Genomic DNA, 18,572 nt, shown 5'->3' on the forward strand with positions numbered 1-18,572 from the left:
ACGCTCTCAAGCATTTAATTGCCTGACTCGATTACGTACAGGCTGCATGATGCACATTGCAACGTGAATGTTACTGAAAACATAATATATCACTTACTCTATACAGATGATATCTTGCATGATTGTCTGTGTTTTATAGGGTGGTACAACACATCCATACCACTCAAGTCCATCAACACTCAAAATTTCCGGTTCTGTGGTAAGGAACTGCCGACGTTCGTGAGCCCAAAGTTCTTCATGTTTGTCCAATTCCACAGTACACAAGCAACAACAAACAGCAGCTTCCGGATGAGATATTTGGAAGGAATATTTGCGGGTAATGTAAACCTTTCATTGCTTCAATGACTCTAACACCGAGTCCACCTCCTAAGAGTATGTATTCACAGGCGATGGAAGAACGTTGTGTTCACAAACCCGTGGAATATTGACGATAATTGTAACACTATCCATTTGGTGGGTCAATGGGAATAATTATTCCATTTGGGTGTTCCTGGGGTAGTATACAAGAAGGGCCCACATGCATGTCGTACAATAAACTTTGACTAACAGGGTGGTTATATTAATTACTCAAGGCAAGGAATTAACTGACTATAATAAGGCCAGTCTCCATCCTTGCCGAACTAGGCTGGAAATTATGGAGTTACATATTAGCTGGACTAACGAGTCTATCCATAGTCCAATCATAATCGCGTAACGAAATCGATGAGAAGTGGAATCTAATTGGTCAATAAGGAGGGACATAGAAAGGACATAACTCGTAATAGCCACAGGTGGTCCTACGATCGTGCCCAGAAATTCCAGCCTAGTTCGGGAAGGGTGGAAACTGGACTTTAAGTTAACTCCAGTGCCTCGGGAAGATGATATTGTTATAACTGGCTGATTATATGGTAATGTAGTCCGACAGCTTTCCTCATGCAGCCAGTCACCACTTTGCTGCGTCTCAATCACTTACAGGTAGTCTTGTCGACTTATACATATAGCTTAAACATGTTGCTGATTGCGGTGTAAAACAGCATTCACTCACTTGTTCACTTTCTCACTCAGACCAGGAATAAGAAGTCACATAAAGGAATGAATGCTCCTCTGATTTACAAAGGCAATGGCCCAGACAAAACCATCCTATCACATTGTATTTATTGCGTCTAAGTTTCTCACAAACGTTTGAAAAGTTAAAACTACATCTGATAACATATTGTTACCGGGTCTATTGATATAACATACCAAAATTTACTGTTTTAAAGTACTGTTGTATAAAAGCTTTTGTATCATATTTGAAATATCAGTGACCGAGGAAATGAAAACTGAACGAAATAGAATCACAACATCATTTTAGCCCGAAAGTGGACATATGTATTAGAATACATGTATTATAATAACATATTCAAATAAGTTTCTTTTATCAGTTGGGAGCATTTCGAACGAAGATAATGTCTAGACACAAATTAGTGACTTGCCTCGAGCAGGGTCATTGCAATTGCCTATGTGTAATGTGGGTATTGCTCAGGTGATCAGTGAATGTATATGATACATTTTGAATTTACAGTGACCAAACGGGGATTTGAAAATGTTTAATCATATAGGATGCGATAGAAAATTGGACCACTCCAGTCTCCGTTTAAACGATATAATTAATATATAATTGTTCATATATCTGCAGATTCTGTATTTATGCTATACACATATAACTGCAGCAGAAGAGTTATAAGTTTTATGTTAAAGTTATGCATACTTTAATAACTATTTGTTTTGTAATTCAGATGAATTTGTGTCTCCCTGTGGCGGGTCACTGATTGCGACTGATGAAGTTCAGAACATTACATCACCAAATTATCCAAACAATTATACAGGGTAGGCCTCTTTTTTAATTATTTAAACTTCACTTGTTCCTATTGCCTTTTTGGCATCTAAAGTTATAGTTTTAACTCACCAGAATGCCAAGCCTGCTTACGCTCGTCGCACATTTACTGCAATGTAAACAAATCAAGTATGGTGATTATACTGGTACAACACTGTTACATACTCTCCATTAGAGGTACGGGATCATGAAATATAAATGTTGTGATTGTCGTCAGAAGAAAGATAAGCTTTGAAAAATGACTGCTAGAGATAAAACGGTTTTGGAACCAACACTAACGGTCCAACACACCCAAAACATTGCACATGGATTATGCAATTCCCCCTGGTCATTCTTGAGTTTGACTCTTCAGTGATAGGTGGTCAAATCGCTCTGAGACATTAGTATTGCTAGTTTTCGTTTGTTCGTCGTCTACAACGTGAAGAACTCCAAAGGGATATTGACATTCTTCAAACTGGCCTAACTCAGCAAGAGGTAGCCAATACGTTCAATGTGTCTCCGTCTGTGAATAGGTTCCTGCGGACACAAAATGTTCCTAATCGGTCCTGCATATGGCTTCCTAGGCCAACAACACAGGTCCATGATCGATTAATCAGAAATCAGGCGATACGAAATCGAGCCCAAACAGACAATCAAAACTCAGTTCAGTGGCGCAAGGCCACCGGAGATCAAGCTACTGTCCATACGATGCATGCTGCTAATCTGCAGGTTCGGCCACCACGTGTTGTACCACCGTTAACAAATTGACACATTCTGGCCAGACGCCAATGGTGTTTAGAGCGTGGAAATCATGGGAATCGCCGGTGGTCTCGTGTAATGTATTCGGATGAGTCAAGATTCACTCTGGACGTTTTGGAAAGGCGAGGGCGTTCTTACGAACGTCATTCGAACGTCAACATAAGGAAATATGAAAGTAAGGGGGTGGGTCTGTAATAATATAGGCGGGATCACTCTGACTGCCAGAACGCATTGGAGAGTATTGCCGATACTGACGCCAATAGTTCCGTTTACGCGCCATGCTGGGCGACCTTTCGGCTTTCAAGACGTTAACGCACGTGCCCACCGCGCACGCATTATAACTAACTACCTCCAGCAGCAAAACATCACCAGAATGCAATGACCAAACATGAGTCCTGACATTTACCCCAGACATCACGCCTAGGACATGTACGCCAAAATCTAAGGCCGACGTCGAAGGACAGCAGAGCTGCAAGAGAACAAGACTCCATCAAATTGTTTTGGAGGAGATTAATTCGGACCATGCCACGCCGTATAAACGGCGAGTCAAGTCATAATCATTTTGCAACAATGTATTTTTTGCGGCCGACAATTTCGGCTTTTTTTAAAGTCCTATAGAATCTCAGTCGCCACTCCGTCGCGCCGCCGATCTATCCATTGTTACATATCTAGTAAAATGTACTTTCTGTCAGTTGGTCCTCTTTCTTTCACGGTCCGAAGGCTGACAGCAACTTGACTTTTGAACTGTTAAATAACTACCTATTCCGATGAGCAACATGTACTGTGTCGCACCACTATTATTATGTTATAACTGCATGTTACAAGGACGTATGTAATTTTTCATGTCTAATGTTGAATGACTTTTTTCACCAGGTTCTTAAATTGTTCATGGACCATTACAGCAACAGATAGTACCAAGATGGTACGGCTCATCACAACTGACTTTCAACTGCTTGAACGTCCTTATCCTTATAGTTGTGGTCTTACTTACTTGAGAATATACGACGGTGAGTAGACATATATTTATGTGATATGTACTAGATTGATACGAGCACGACATACTTCGGTGAGTGAGCATGGTTTTATGCCGCTTTTAAAAATATTCAAGGAATATAACGGCGGTGAACATCTGAAACGGGTTTCACACATTGTATCCATGTGGCAAACCAAAATCTGGCCCATCAGCGTGTCGAGCAAACGCTTCAACCGCCGGCTACCCCACAGTCTCTTGCACGACTAAATATGTTAATTTAATGAACAAATATAGTGACTTTGGGTGAGATGTCCATCCAAGAACGTACCCACAAAATCACAAACACTTTCTGTATACCATTTTAAATTTTACTCTATGAAACAAATCAACATGTTACAATGGTTAGCAATGCGCATACAAAATATCATCAGATGTAAAGCACCCACAGACCACCCACCCCACCCCAACCCACCCAAACCCACCACACGCTACACCCTCTGGATCCACCGCTGTGCAATCAGTGCTTCATTTGGCATTTATTCTCTAGAGGAGGAGTAACCTAGCAGGACCATTTTACCATTTTGTTCTTACAACCTGTGAGCAAAGTAGGTTTTTATTTTATTTTAGAGAACACCTTTGTAAAACAAAACTCCCATGACAGTTTAAGATTATCAAATGGTCGGACCAAATGGAAATGTTTATCTTAGCATTTGTTAATATTGCTTTTACACAAGTATTGTGTTCATTTAGCCGCTTGTTTCAGGTGATGGCAACGACAGTAACTACGTCGAAGAATGTCATAACCAGGCTTTGATGCAACACCAGAGCACCAAAAACAAAATGACAGTGGTACTAGAAGCATTTAGTGAAGCCAATGCATTCAGTCTTCAGTACACCCAAACAGCAGGTAACTACACAAAATAATTGTTTATCATTTATTAAAGATTAAAGATAATTCAATGTATGCGTGTTCACGCAGCAATATCGGAGGTACATGCATTAACCACGGCTGAACAAACGCGTAAGTGTGGCCCACTTGAAGTCGTGCCAGAACCATCCCGTAATGAATCCAAGATCATCTTCCCGAGGCAAGGGAGTTAACTGAAAGTCCAGTTTCCACCCTTGCCGAACTAATGGTCCTATTGACCAATCAGATTCCACTCCTCATATCACTTGCATTTTGCTTCAAACAAAAGTCAAGACGATCTGATCGATAATCAAAATCTACATTGTAATATAACGGGTCTTACTTCGCAATGTGCATCACATCACGTGAGCACCTTGATTAAAAACATGAACATTTTTGGAAAATATCCGTTGACGCCGAGTTGGCGATTGACATGCTTTGCAAATCCTGTAATGGACCGAAATCTGCTTGGCAGTTTAAGAACCGGACATCGATTTCGTTCCGAAATTATGATTGGATTATGGCTGGACTCGTTAGTCCAGCCAATGTATAACTCCATAATTCCAGCCAAGGCTGGCAACTGGTTTTATAAAGTCAGTTAACTTCTTTGCCTTGGGAAGATGTCCAATATCCTTGCTTGGTCTGTCAAGTGTCGAGGCCATACCTTGTAGGTTCATCATAAAAACTTTTCTCTGTGCGAAGTGATACAACAGTAATTGTTTTATCAACTCACTCAGTAATAATACATTACATGTACATGTACATACTCTGTGTATCTTTACATGTACACCTTTTGAAGTATCCCGACCATCAACATAACGCCAGATTCTACATATGCCATTGATTTAGTTTTTAATTGTTGTAATACGTTGTATGTTCCTCTAAAATGATCGGGTCACTTCATTTTATACCAAAAGTGAATGAGTGAGTTGGGTTTAACGCCGCTTCGAACAGTATTCCAGTTACGATCATGGCGTGTCATGGGTGAGGAAAGCCCGAAATAATGCAGGTCTTAGTCGTTTACCGCTTTGGGGAAACTCACGAGCACGGGTATGGTGCTGACAAACCTAGAAACATCATCGGGCCGAACCATAGGTTTCTGTCGTGCCGAAGGGATTGCAACTCTTAGCGGAGCCTTAGACCACTGGGCCACCGTGCCCTCTATATATGCAAAGGACTTTTGGTGAAGGGACGTTGTGAACGTTACGAATAATCGTAGGTCCTGGGTCACCTTATTTTACACAAAGAAGACGAGGAAGCAGCTGAATGAATACTTTACTCAAATAACTACTGCAATGGAACAGCATCAAAATGTTTCACAATATAATCACTTTCGGTTTCTGTATTCCAGTAAGACGATGTCACTTTGGTGAATAAAAATACATGTGTTTCGTCGAGAATTATTATTAATAAATAACCTGTTAGTCTGAACTTCTTTTCGTGTGTATATGTATGAGTTGATGTCTTCTAGAAAAGATGATGACTACTAGCGATACACATATTTTTTTCAGATCCGTTGTCTTGTGATCATGTAAAAGACATCGGCTATTACGGTTCAATTAAGTTTCCTGGAAGTGTGGAGGGACCAGTGAAGTAAGTATAATCTGGATAAACCGTGTTCACATCTGGGAACATAATTCCACTTCGAATATCAGTCTAATAATTGTTTGTTCATTGTAATTCCTGAAAACTGATTTGTTGAATGGATCACAATCTTGTCATGTATTTCCCAATTGAATGAGCGAAAAACAGTGGATTGTCGGGTTATCCCAATGCAAGTTGAGTGAATTCTACTGCTGCCCGATTGTATCCTATGCGCCATAGGCCAGTAGCCTCGTACAACGCTTGGTATACCACACATACGGTTCAATCACTTCTTGTCCGACATATGTCACAATGTCAAATGTAGTTAATAGAAAACATCAGCGATAGAGAATATTCAGTCCGAGTATCTACCGAAACAAATTCCTTTGGGTGTTAGAGGACAAATTAAGATTATTTGCTGAATAATGAATGAATCACTGACAATCAAGATGTGTTATCGCAAGATGTGCCCTGTTGAGGGTGATACAAGACCAGGACATACATCCACGAGAGAATAAAAAAATGTATGATCGAGGTCATGGAGATTCTAGCTATTGTGAAGTGTCTGTTGTGGGCTGCACAGAGTGAGCTCAAATACATTGCATTGTTCATGCAAAAAGATCTAATGTGTGGTGATTATGATATATTAAACTCATGATAGTACAATGTCATATGTCAGAGCCTCGTTTAGAGGATTGACAATGTGCTAGTGGCTATCAATGGTGCCGCCCTGGTCAGTTCTCTCTCTGACGAAAAAGTCGTTGTTTCACTCTAACCGGCATCATATTGTCAATAGACCTAAGGGTATCTTATAACGTTATAAACACCATAACAATTTTCCGAAACAGATCCAGTCATGCACCACCCTCTGCCTTCGTTCCACATCTGGAGGCATGGCAGAACTGCGTCTCTTTGACACGCCAGAAACCTATGATTATGGGTTCGAATCCCGGTTCACCCCGACTATGTTTCTAGGTTTGTCAGCACCATCCCCGAGCTCGTGGGTTTTATGAAAGTGGTAAACGTCTGAGACTGGCATCACTTACGACGTTTCTCCAACAACAAGATGACATGCTGTGATATAACATGAACACTGTTCACAGTAGCGTTAACCACATTTTACTCACTCACTCACATTTATCGAAGCTACAAGTGATAGGTAAACAATGATATTCATGTAAGGTTACAAAAATGATTATTCTGTACGTAGCTGCAGTCGTGATGCAGCACATTCGCAGAAGCAGAATTTGCGAGACGTTGTCGTTGTCATTATGTTTGTTTCCATCAATAGCATTATTTCTCGCGTATCTTTTGTCAGGTCGATTTCCAAAACATTGCTTCGTCAGCTAAAGGATTTATGAACACATGTGACATAAACTAGCCAATGACTTGCACGTGAAAACCGATTTCTCAGTTCCTCAAGAAAACATTCTGCAACCATTTTGCGACAGTTTATCCATATATTTTTTGACAGACTTACCGTAGTAGGAGTTAACTAATTGATATGTTTCTTCACATTCACTACTTTTCCAGAGGCCGTTCCTGCTCATGGTTGTTGAGAAGATCATCGATGATGGACGACATACATCTTAAACTGACGATTAATTCGACTGCTTTAATTCAAAGCCCAAATTGTACAAAGGATTACATTATGGTATACGATGGTATGTTATATAGATTGAACAATAATATTGAGTGAGAGGGAGGGAGAAAGAGAGAGAGTGTTTGACGCCTGAATATTCCATTCAGCTGTATCCCTGCTACATGGGAGACCAGCCTATCAATAATAAGCAACGCCAGGGTACATCTTCCCGAGGCAAAGGAGTTGACTGAAAGTTCCACCCTTGCCGAACTTGGCTGGAAATTCTGGGCTTGATCCTAGGGCCACCAGTGGCTAATACGAGTTATGTCCCTTATATGTCCCTCCTATTGACCAATCATATTCTCATATTACTCGCATTTGCTTCGAACAAAATGGCGGCGCCCAGTCAAGACGATTTGATCGATAATCAAGATCTAGATTTTGTAACAAAACGGGTCTTACTTTGCAATGTGCATCAAATCCCGTGACCACCTTGTTTAAAAACATGAAAGGATTTGGAAAATATATGTTGACGCCGAGTTGGTGGTACAGATGCTTTGCAAATCAAGCAATCGACCGAAAGCTGCACGGCAGTTTATGAACCGGATGTCGATCTCATTATGCTATTTTGAATGGACTTTGGACCGACTCGTTAGTCCAGCCATTATATAACTCCATAATTCCAGCCCAGTTCGACAGGGGTGGAAACTGGCCTTATATAGTCAGTTAACTGACTTGCCTCGAGAAGATGTCAGGGTACGCCAGCACGCCATCACCAAGCCATCACCATATCTCATGGCCATCGATCAAAAAGTGAGAAAGTTCGAGAGAGTGTTGATGTGGAGACAGAGAGGTCGTTGATGCTGAGAGAGCGAAATTAAACAGATAGACAGAGACAGACTGATCGAGAAACAACGAGGCTTTCCATACGAACGCACAGGATCATACATGGAAACAAATGTAACATGTTTTGGATAATCTCAATATAATACGTTTCTTTAAGCAAAGTAGATAGTTTATGTTAATGTAATTTGTGTTTTCAGGTCAATCATCATCAAGCCCTTTAATTGGACGCTTTTGTGGCGGGAAAGTATCAGAGCTTTCTATTTTCGGAAACAATGTCTTTATCACTTCAGCCTTGTCAGGTCAAGGATCTTTCGATATTGACTTCAGTCCAGGTTGGTTAATAAAAATATGCTTTTGTGATGACCCCTGCTATTTTTGTCATGTGATAGAAAGTAATCAGAGAAAATTGAAAGAATGTTGCTGAAGTTGATTATGTCTGTTTAACCATCACCCTCTCCTGTAACAGTTTGTAAAAGTTATCTGTGGCGGGGTAATTTTGTGTAAACATAAATAAGTTCAGTGAATACTGGGGTAAGATATGAGTTGCAACCACATGCCCCAACCATGTTTTGTGCCAATTTTCATAGATAAGATGTCTGAGGTACCCATCAGCAGTTGTGTATTAGGCGATATTTTTAAAAACAAACAATTTTTTAAAGTTTAAAACAAATTATATCTTGAGGACAATGTAGAAGTATTCTTTAAGTGCTGACTAAGTGGCAGTACAGTTCATTTTTTCTTATGATATAGCTTACGTAAGATATTTCCAACTGAACATCAAACATGATAAAATCAATTAAGTTTCCTTTGCTCCTCATTTTATATGGCAATTGAGAGATCACTTGTAACTTTGATGATCTGATTTAACAATGTAAATGTTAAATCGAGAGATTATGATTCTTGTGCATGTCAGTCATATGACGTGCATTAGCGTCATATAACCGAAATACTGTTCAAAGCACGCACTCATTTCATGGGTAAAGATTTGATATATAGTCATCACATAAATGTATTTAGTATTTCTGGCCTAGTGAACAATAGCGCTAAAACGATATAATAGTGTGCTCGGCAATTCCTTTAGACAACATGGATTTAGCATACGTCATATACAGTATAATATATATATATAATATCATATCGGTAACTTTTTTCAAATATAAACCAAGACCTATAATATGTCGAGCATTATGTGTTGGTAATAACTGACAAAGCCTTTCTCTGGAAAGGTAGACATACCCGTGCGGGTCAATAAAGGTTTTACGACTATCTTGATAATGTGTGTACGTTTGCGTGTTCGTGTTTGCGTGCTTGTGCTTTTGCTCGTACTAGTCCGGACTAATGCCGGTTTCATAGTGCTTGACATCTGAGATACCATGCCGCAGTTCTACATGCCCCTGACGTAGTATACTGACTCCCAGCGTACCAGTTCTTATTTTATCCCCTTAATGCGAAGCGCCAGCAAGGAAACAATACGTACCATATTCAAATGTCGTTTGATGTGACTCGGCCGGGATCGAACCCCCGACCTTCCGCTCTCCGGGCAAACGCTCTCTCCACTAGGCCACGGAGGTGGTCTATAGAGAAGTCATAACGGCTTTTTTAAATTATCAGCTAATGTGATAAGGAACGAAACTGACATTTAATTTAACATTTAAGATCTTTTTTATGTGTGAAACTGTACATCATGACACCGTTGTACAAATTGCCAAATAAATAATCAACATTGCCAAAGTTTTGGAAAGTCCAATACGTTGATCTCTGTTGCGTCCCTCAGGCGTGCCAGAAACTCATGGTCGTGGGTTCGAATCCCAGTTCGTCCCGATTTTGTTGGTTTGCCAGCACTCTACCCTCGCTCGCGAGCTTCCCCAAATTTGTGAACGTTTAAGACCTGCATCATTTCGGGCTTTCTCCAATATAAAGCTAACAATGCAGCGGTAAAGAAACGCACTTTGTCCTTCTTACACTCCACCAATGGTAAACACATACGCCTAATAATGAATGTAACCTATACAAATAACAGATGTTGATTTATTTTCAGGTTATACCAGTTTCTTGGGTCAAGATGAGTACCTTTATTCCGACAGGAAAAGCATCCTAACATCTCCAAATTACCCTTTAAATTATCCACGGTACGTACATTGTCACTCAGACTTATCTTAATTCGTTTTCTCTTTCAAAATTGTTTGTAAGGTTTGAATTCTTATTTTTGCAACTGTTTTATTCTTACATGGTAATATACTTAACTTTCCGTGGGAATTCAGTGTTTCGTTGATTTGGTTTTGATCACTCACTGGTTTGCCTGGTCCAGACTCGATGTACATTCCGCCATCATGTAGACGGAATATTGAGTGCGGCGTTAAAAAATAGTGTAATTACTTCAAATATATACGTCAACGCCAGAGAATGCTTAGTCTCAATTATCTGCCAAAACAGGTTCTATTGGGCGTAAGAAGCAAAATAGTGGTGAAAACTATATGAATGGATTTCTGAAAAGCACTGATAACGCCAGGTGCACCCGCCACTCACACGCAATTTGCACAAACAAGTAAGTGTTTGTTTGTTATTCAGGAATGCTGAATTCTCTTGGACACTAAACGCATTCGGAGAAAAAGTTGTCGTTGAAGTGATGTCGTCACAAATAGAGATGTCAGAAGGCTGCGTCAACGACAGAGCTGAAGCATACGATGGTAAGCACTATCTAATTACCCTTCAGGCAATTGAAGTAATGAGTAATGAGTAACGAATGAAATAAAAGCGACAAATCTTTAGAGCTACCAGTTGCAAATGAGGCTGTATCGTGATTAAACGGCGTGACCTGGATCATATTCAATGATCACATGACTTTGGTCATCGTATCAACCACTGGTGTGTTCGACCCATTTACTTGAGTGGTTATTACAAAACTGGAATTAATGCTAATTGTGGTGTAAAAAAGCATTCACTCTCTCACACATATACAACAGCAACATACTTGTTCCAGGTGCGTCAAAGAAAGACAAACTTCTTGGAAAGTGGTGTGGCACAGAGACGCCATCATTTGAAAGTTCTGGAGGAAAAATGACCATCGTATTGTTTAGCAACGACAACGAAATCGCTGGCAAGGGGTTTCAAATCAAGTACTATGAGAAAGGTATTTTTACTAAGTAGATAAGGCGATGATGGGAAGTTGGGATCTCGACACAATCTGTGAAGTCTCTGAAATGGGGATTCATGCATAGAATTGATTACAAGTATCCTATGCTTGTCGAAAGAACAACTTGAAAGTTCAGTGGCGGTGATCATAATATCAACCACTGTCTTGTCTGATACAGACTCAATTATTTACAGTCGTAAATAGTGTGAATATTAATCGTTGTGAAATATAAGTAGCAAAGAAACAAGGTGATGGACACCGAATGTAGTTCTTTATATATTATCGCTTTTATTTTGTATTGGGTGTTGCTTTTCACGTGATGGAGAAACACAAATTGTTTTTCAACAGTAGAGCGTTTGTATCACCTTGAAAGCAGAATATGGAAGTAATATTTATTGAAATATATAACAAATAGGGGGAAAAGAGAGGTCTTCTCTTTGTCATATTGGCAGAATTTGTTTCATGACAGTTGACCTCTCGTACCAGATTTACACAATTACTACTACTATCACATAACCCTTACCCAATCACGCTATTTAACACGGTCATGCATCGTCAGGTCTCTGAGAGGGATGCTTTCCGGGATACTATGTTTCTAAGATATAATGATAAATAACCTGGACCCATTTTTTTCCTCATTCGACTTGATATATCGAGAACTCACTTTCAGAAGAGTAATTTTGATTGGTTGTTGATTTCAAGCGCATGCGCAAGAGAAAGTATGCGCTAAGATGATAGAGAAGAGATAGAGAATGTGACGTAACTTCCAAAACGAAGCTATGTGACAAATATGTCCAGGGTATTTAACATAATAGAATGGAGATATATTACAATGGATAATCGTGGGTGCTTAAGGCCTTAACCCCAAACCCCTTTCAGACATTAACGTTTGGATAGACGAAGGGAGGTCGGTAGCCTAGTGGTTAAAGCGTTCGCTGGTCACGCCGAAGACCCAGGTTCGATTCCCGACATGGGTACAACGTGGGAAGCCCATTTCTGGAGTCCCCAGCCGTAGTAATGCTGAAATATTGCTGAAAGCGGCGTAAAACCATATTCACTCACTTTGATAGACGACTTGAGGGGATAACAAATACGACGAAAACACGCCATTGTATGAGTACTACTTGTATTTTATTTGGATATTTCAGAATCAAATCTTGGATACATCATTGGAGGTGTAGTTGGCGGTGTACTGGTGATTTTAGTGATTGGAGCAGCTGTATTCATCGGTGTTAAAAGACCGTTTAAATCTCGAAATAACAACGCGAATGTTCAAGCAAAGTATGTGAACAATCATTGAGTAACTAATAAGGTACATGTCATTCAGATATGACCAATGCGAGAGAATACGGAGAACAGTTTACGTTTACATCTTGTTTAATATTGAAATAATAGAGACAGCAATTGTAAATTGAAGGACATCTTCCTCGGCAAGGGCGTTAACTGACTATAAAAGTCCAGTTTCCACCCTTGCCTAACTAGGCCTGAATTCCGGAGTTAATTTGGCTTGACTTACGGCGCATAGTCTGATCAAAACCGCAAACAAGACATCCGGTTCGTAAACCACATGGATTTCAAAGTGCAGACTGTCGATTGCATTATTTGAAAAGCACGTGTACCGCCAACCGGGCGACGACAGATATTTAGCAAACCTAAGGGGGTGCTCAAGTGATGTGATGCACTTCGCGGGGTAAGATTCGTTTTATTACAGTATATATCTCGATTATCAATCAGATCGTCTTGACTGAGCGCCATTTTGTTTGAAGTAAATGCAAGTGATATGAGACGGACATAGAAGGGACATATCTCACTGGCGGTCTTAGTGGACGTAACACGAACGTTCTGAGAACATCTCATTACAGGTCTCGTCTCGTGACCTTCCGCGAACTTTGACCAATCAAAGAAATGACTAACACTAAGTCGACATTAGCCAATCAGAAAGTAGCTCTCTTGATCTTAGGGCGCTAATTTCGACATGGCGATTTCCGTTTCAGACAACATCCTGAAAGATATTTCCACAAACTTCTCAATTCAAAATTTGAAAACTGAACAACAGAATATTGTGGAATGTCTAATTGGGGGCCGCGATTGTACGGCAGTACATCCCGCGGGTTGTGGAAGGTTTTGTCCGTTGCAGCCCGTAACTGTCGTACTGAATGTCCATGTTACCTTTTTTGAGGTTGCATGACGAGACCTTTAATGAGACGTCTTTTAAATTGTGTAGCGGCTGCGCTGACTTAGATCTGATTTTAATGAGTTGGGTATTTTAGACAGGTACATTATTCCATAGCAGGTGAAATCATAGACTATTAGTGTGAAGTCGTGGACGGTCACAGCAACATTTTGTTTTGAGATGGATCGTGCTGAAAGACTCACACCAATAGGTAGATTACACATTTTCATAGTTGTCGAGCAGGAACAGTTCGGGACCATTAATAGATAATATGGTAAGGGGCGTATTGATTTCAAATGGTATATATGCAAGGGAATCCAGTGTTGAATTTGTCAGGAGAGACGTGAATACCAGATGCGACACTTGTCTGTAAAGACGTGGACACCTACAGCTACATTTGTCTGTGGAAACGTGAACACCTGGTGCTACACTTGTCTGTAGTAGCGTGAACACCTCATGCTACACCTGTCTGTAGTAGCGTGAACACCTGATGCTACACTTGTCCGTAGTAGCGTGAACACCTGATGCTACACTTGTCTGTAGTAGCGTGAACGCCTCATGCTACACTTGTCTGTAGTAGCGTGAACACCTGATGCTACACTTGTCTGTAGTAGCGTGAACACCTGATGCTATACCTGTCTGTAGTAGCGTGAACACCTGATGCTACACCTGTCTTTAGTAGCGTGAACACCTGGTGCTACACTTGTCCGTAAAGATGTGAACACCTGATGCTATACCTGTCTGTAGTAGTGTGAACACCTGATGCTACACATGTCTGTAGTAGCGTGAACACTTGATGCTACACTTGTCTGTAGTAGCGTGAACACCTGGTGCTACACGTGTCCGTAAAGACGTGAACACCTGATGCTACACCTGTCTGTTGTAGCGTGAACACCTGATGCTACACTTGTCCGTAAAGACGTGAACACCAGATGCTATACCTGTCTGTAGTAGCGTGAACACATGATGCTACACTTGTCTGTAGTAGCGTGAACACCTGATGCTACACTTGTCCGTAAAGACGTGAACACCTGATGCTACACTTGTCCGTCAAGACGTGAACACCTGATGCTACACTTGTCTGTAGAAATGTGAACACCTGGTGCTACACTTGTCCGTAAAGACGTGAACACCTGATGCTACACCTGTCTGTTGTAGCGTGAACACCTGATGCTACACTTGTCCGTAAAGACGTGAACACCAGATGCTATACCTGTCTGTAGTAGCGTGAACACCTGATGCTACACCTGTCTGTAGTAGCGTGAACACATGATGCTACACTTGTCTGTAGTAGCGTGAACACCTGATGCTACACTTGTCCGTAAAGACGTGAACACCTGATGCTACACTTGTCCGTAAAGACGTGAACACCTGATGCTACACTTGTCTGTAGAAATGTGAACAACTGATGCTACGCTTGTCTGTAAAGTCGTGGACAGCTACAGCTACATTTGTCTGTAGAAACGTGAACACCTGGTGCCACACTTGTCTGTGAAGACGTGAACACCAGATACTACACTTGTCTGTGAAGACGTGAACAACAGATGTTAATCTTGTCTATAAAGACGTGGACACCAACAACTACATTTGTCTGTAGAAATGTTAACACCTGGTGCTACACTCGTCGAACGAGACCAGAGACTTGTATTTTCGCTATTTAGAGACATCGATTAATCATAATGTATATGTCTCGTATGTGAAAGGACAATATCTGATTTCAAGGTTTTGTTACGTTAATTTGATGTATTTGAAGAAGTCGATCATTGTAACTTCTGAAATATATTTACCTTTGTTATGTTCTGCGATTGACTGTGAATTTTTAGATGCTGGTAGCTTGCTCACTGTCCACCAGCTGTCGGGCATAAAGATCTTTTGAATGTCAACACACATTTACGCGTATGAGTGAATCATCATTCATGACGCCTTCAGCATGTTCAATGGACTAATGATTTACAGCTTGAGACAGGTTGAAGTGTAAGTGATCAAAGAAAGAATTTGTTTGAGGGGAACTGCAATCGCTTGTTTTGAAAATGGATCGACTGAAATTATAACAGACCTCCAGGTAATATACGTATTTGCGTAAGCTGTGCACACTTCACCATAACCAAAATAAAGTACGCAAAATAAAATAAAAACAATGGTATAACGACACAGTGTAATTACCCAATGTAGTCTTTTTAACTTGCTTACCTGTATGTGTTTGCAAATATATTATAATATATATTTTTAAATCTTGCGACAATGTATTTCGTTTTTATTTCAACAGTCTGAAGCACAGTTATTTCATTATAGACAATTTCTGCAAAAACATTTATTTCGAAAAAATCCCAGGTCTCCGTCCCATTCTTTTCAACTCAGCTTGTACATAATCAAGTCTGGAGTAGACAAACCAATGGTTGACTTATGTGCAACGTTCCACGCCGTCGGAACACGCACGTCATCGAACCTGGGCACAAGATCCAGTTATTTGTCGTCTCTTTACGAAATTACGTCCTAGAGTTACATAATATAGGGTTCGAACTTGCGACCAAGAAATAATATTTAAAGGAAATGGGATACGAATTCTCGTCCATGAATTATTACAAAAAGAATGGGAATCGAACTCACGACCAAGAAGTATATTCAAAATTAATATTGGATTCGAACTCACGACCAAGAATTAAGATTAAAAGGATATGGGATTCGATCTCACGACAATTGGGAAGCGGCGCCTTACGTATAGACAGACCACTGGGCCACACAGCATGGAGAAAACAGACATTTCTTAATTAATCCCATTATGCATTCCCCTCACATAGCTGACGTTTTAATTCCTTGTGTTTTAATTAGGATAATGTACACATAAACTTTGGGAGGTTATCCTCTGTGAAAATGACATTCGTAAATACTGGGTATGTGTGAGTGAGTATGGTTTTACGCCGCTTTTAGCAATATTCCAGCAATATCACGGCGGGTGACACCAGAAATGGGCTTCACACATTGTACCCATGTCGGGAATCGAACCCGGGCCTTCGGCGTGACGAGCGAACGCTTTAACCACTAGGCTACCCGACCGCCCCTACTGGGTAAGTAAGTTAGTTTGAATCTGTGATGTCATCAGCTGTTAGTGAAAAGTGTCAGCATTTCCTGGTCAACCGGAAGCACCCGTTCATGCGTGTGCAGTGGTGTCGTGCTGACGAACACCAAAACAACATTATCGGGTGATCTGGGATCATAGGTTTCTGACACGCACAAGGCACGCAACTTTACACATTGCATTGCGGCGACAACGAGGTCCTCACACACGGAGCCATATGTGGATTCTCAAAACCTCAAAGAATGTGCTTGACTGTTTGCAATCTCAGAAAAAAAAAAAATTCAATTCTGTCAAAATATTTAATTTTAAACACTATCCCATACAACAAACTTTAGGAGAAACATCCTTCCTTCATCCACGGCTATTAGTTACTGAACGTGGTGACAATAGGTATAGTTACATCTCTATTTTCTGAGGTACGTGCCAATTTGTCAAAGAAGAAAGCAAATATCACCTGAAGCTGAACTTCCCAATCTATGATTAACATATATGTGAAATTTGGCGGTGAGACATCAGCAATAGTGAGTGAGTGAGTGAATTGTGTTTAACGCCGCTTTTAACAGTATTCCAGTTATATCACGGCGCTCATCAGCAATAAGTAAATAGGGATCCTAATCGACACCATTTCCCTTCTTGTAGGTCTGTTTCGTTTTGACTATTATCAGAATATTTTCTAGGATTGACAAAGTCAAAACAAGTAATTTTGGGCAAAGAAGTTTAACTTGAGCTTGAGTTATATACATTATCGTTTGTCGTTCAATAAGGGTCTGATTAATACTGATTTACGCAACTGAACTAAAAGAAAACAGGAGACCAGTGAGCCCGTCTCATATTTAGACCTATGCATAAAGCTTAATTTTCAGTGACAAAAAACTCTCCTCAAGACGTATGTGAGACACGAGCGATGACTTCAGCTGTTCAGTATTCAACGTTAACGTTATGTTGAGCAAACTCCTAGCAGTTCCAGTTTACATTTCACAATTTGTCAGGTGCAACCGAGCATTTTTTCGGCGAATATTTCAAAGAGCGTCATACGACTCTCGATCCAAAGATGTGTTGCATAACTGACAAAACTTGACACCTGTGCCACATGTTCCTGGTGAACAATTGCCCTCCATTTGCAAGTGTTTGTGACAGGTGGATACATTCACCTTTTCGCGAACATGTGGTATCATCCCGATTTGATAAGGATTCATAAACACCTGCTTATGAAATAGCCAGAATCGAACAATTGGCTCTGCTTTCAGTAGGATAAGGATAAGGATAAGGATAAGTTTTATTCCATACTGAAAGGCCTCAGGCACGTAGTACATTTCTGTTTTCGGGATTTGTTACAGATCCATTAAACAGGTCATATTCTGATTAACATAGCATGATAAATGACCATTGATAGATTTTTTAGTGTCTTTATCAGTTGTTGACACGATCGATATAATTTTTTGTAGAGTGGGATGTACATAAAAAGGCAGATCAATATATTTTCTCCTTAGGTGGTCGTACTTTGGACAAACTAACAGAAAATGAAACTCATATTTAATCACAGCTCCTGCTTCTTTACCATCGTCCATTGCCTTAGCTATGACATAATATAATTTGATACACATTAGAAGCACCAATTGTACTTCACTATTGTAAAGATGTTATTATGAAATAATGTAAGTGAGTGAGTATGGTTTTTCGCCGCTTTTAGCTATATTCCAGCAAT

At 40.2% G+C, this 18,572-nt stretch overlaps 1 protein-coding gene across 1 annotated transcript in view; it reads left to right on the forward strand.

Annotated features, from left to right (window-relative positions):
• LOC139473052 (cubilin-like) overlaps nucleotides 1-16,027 on the forward strand; it is a 32,944-nt gene extending 16,917 nt beyond the window's left edge. The window contains exons 16-26 of the mRNA XM_071255566.1: nucleotides 140-316; nucleotides 1,758-1,848; nucleotides 3,467-3,600; nucleotides 4,330-4,473; nucleotides 5,985-6,066; nucleotides 7,591-7,721; nucleotides 8,683-8,817; nucleotides 10,524-10,614; nucleotides 11,054-11,172; nucleotides 11,466-11,615; nucleotides 12,767-16,027. Of these exons, the coding sequence (XP_071111667.1) occupies nucleotides 140-316; nucleotides 1,758-1,848; nucleotides 3,467-3,600; nucleotides 4,330-4,473; nucleotides 5,985-6,066; nucleotides 7,591-7,721; nucleotides 8,683-8,817; nucleotides 10,524-10,614; nucleotides 11,054-11,172; nucleotides 11,466-11,615; nucleotides 12,767-12,918 (1,406 nt within the window). The 3' untranslated portion in view covers nucleotides 12,919-16,027. The remainder of the gene's footprint in view (nucleotides 1-139; nucleotides 317-1,757; nucleotides 1,849-3,466; nucleotides 3,601-4,329; nucleotides 4,474-5,984; nucleotides 6,067-7,590; nucleotides 7,722-8,682; nucleotides 8,818-10,523; nucleotides 10,615-11,053; nucleotides 11,173-11,465; nucleotides 11,616-12,766) is intronic.
• Nucleotides 16,028-18,572: the final 2,545 nt, after the last annotated feature.

This window comes from Haliotis cracherodii, unplaced genomic scaffold (assembly GCF_022045235.1).
Source record: "Haliotis cracherodii isolate W230 unplaced genomic scaffold, xgHalCrac1.p SCAF_1, whole genome shotgun sequence".
In the NCBI taxonomy this organism is placed as follows: Eukaryota; Metazoa; Mollusca; class Gastropoda; order Lepetellida; family Haliotidae; genus Haliotis; species Haliotis cracherodii.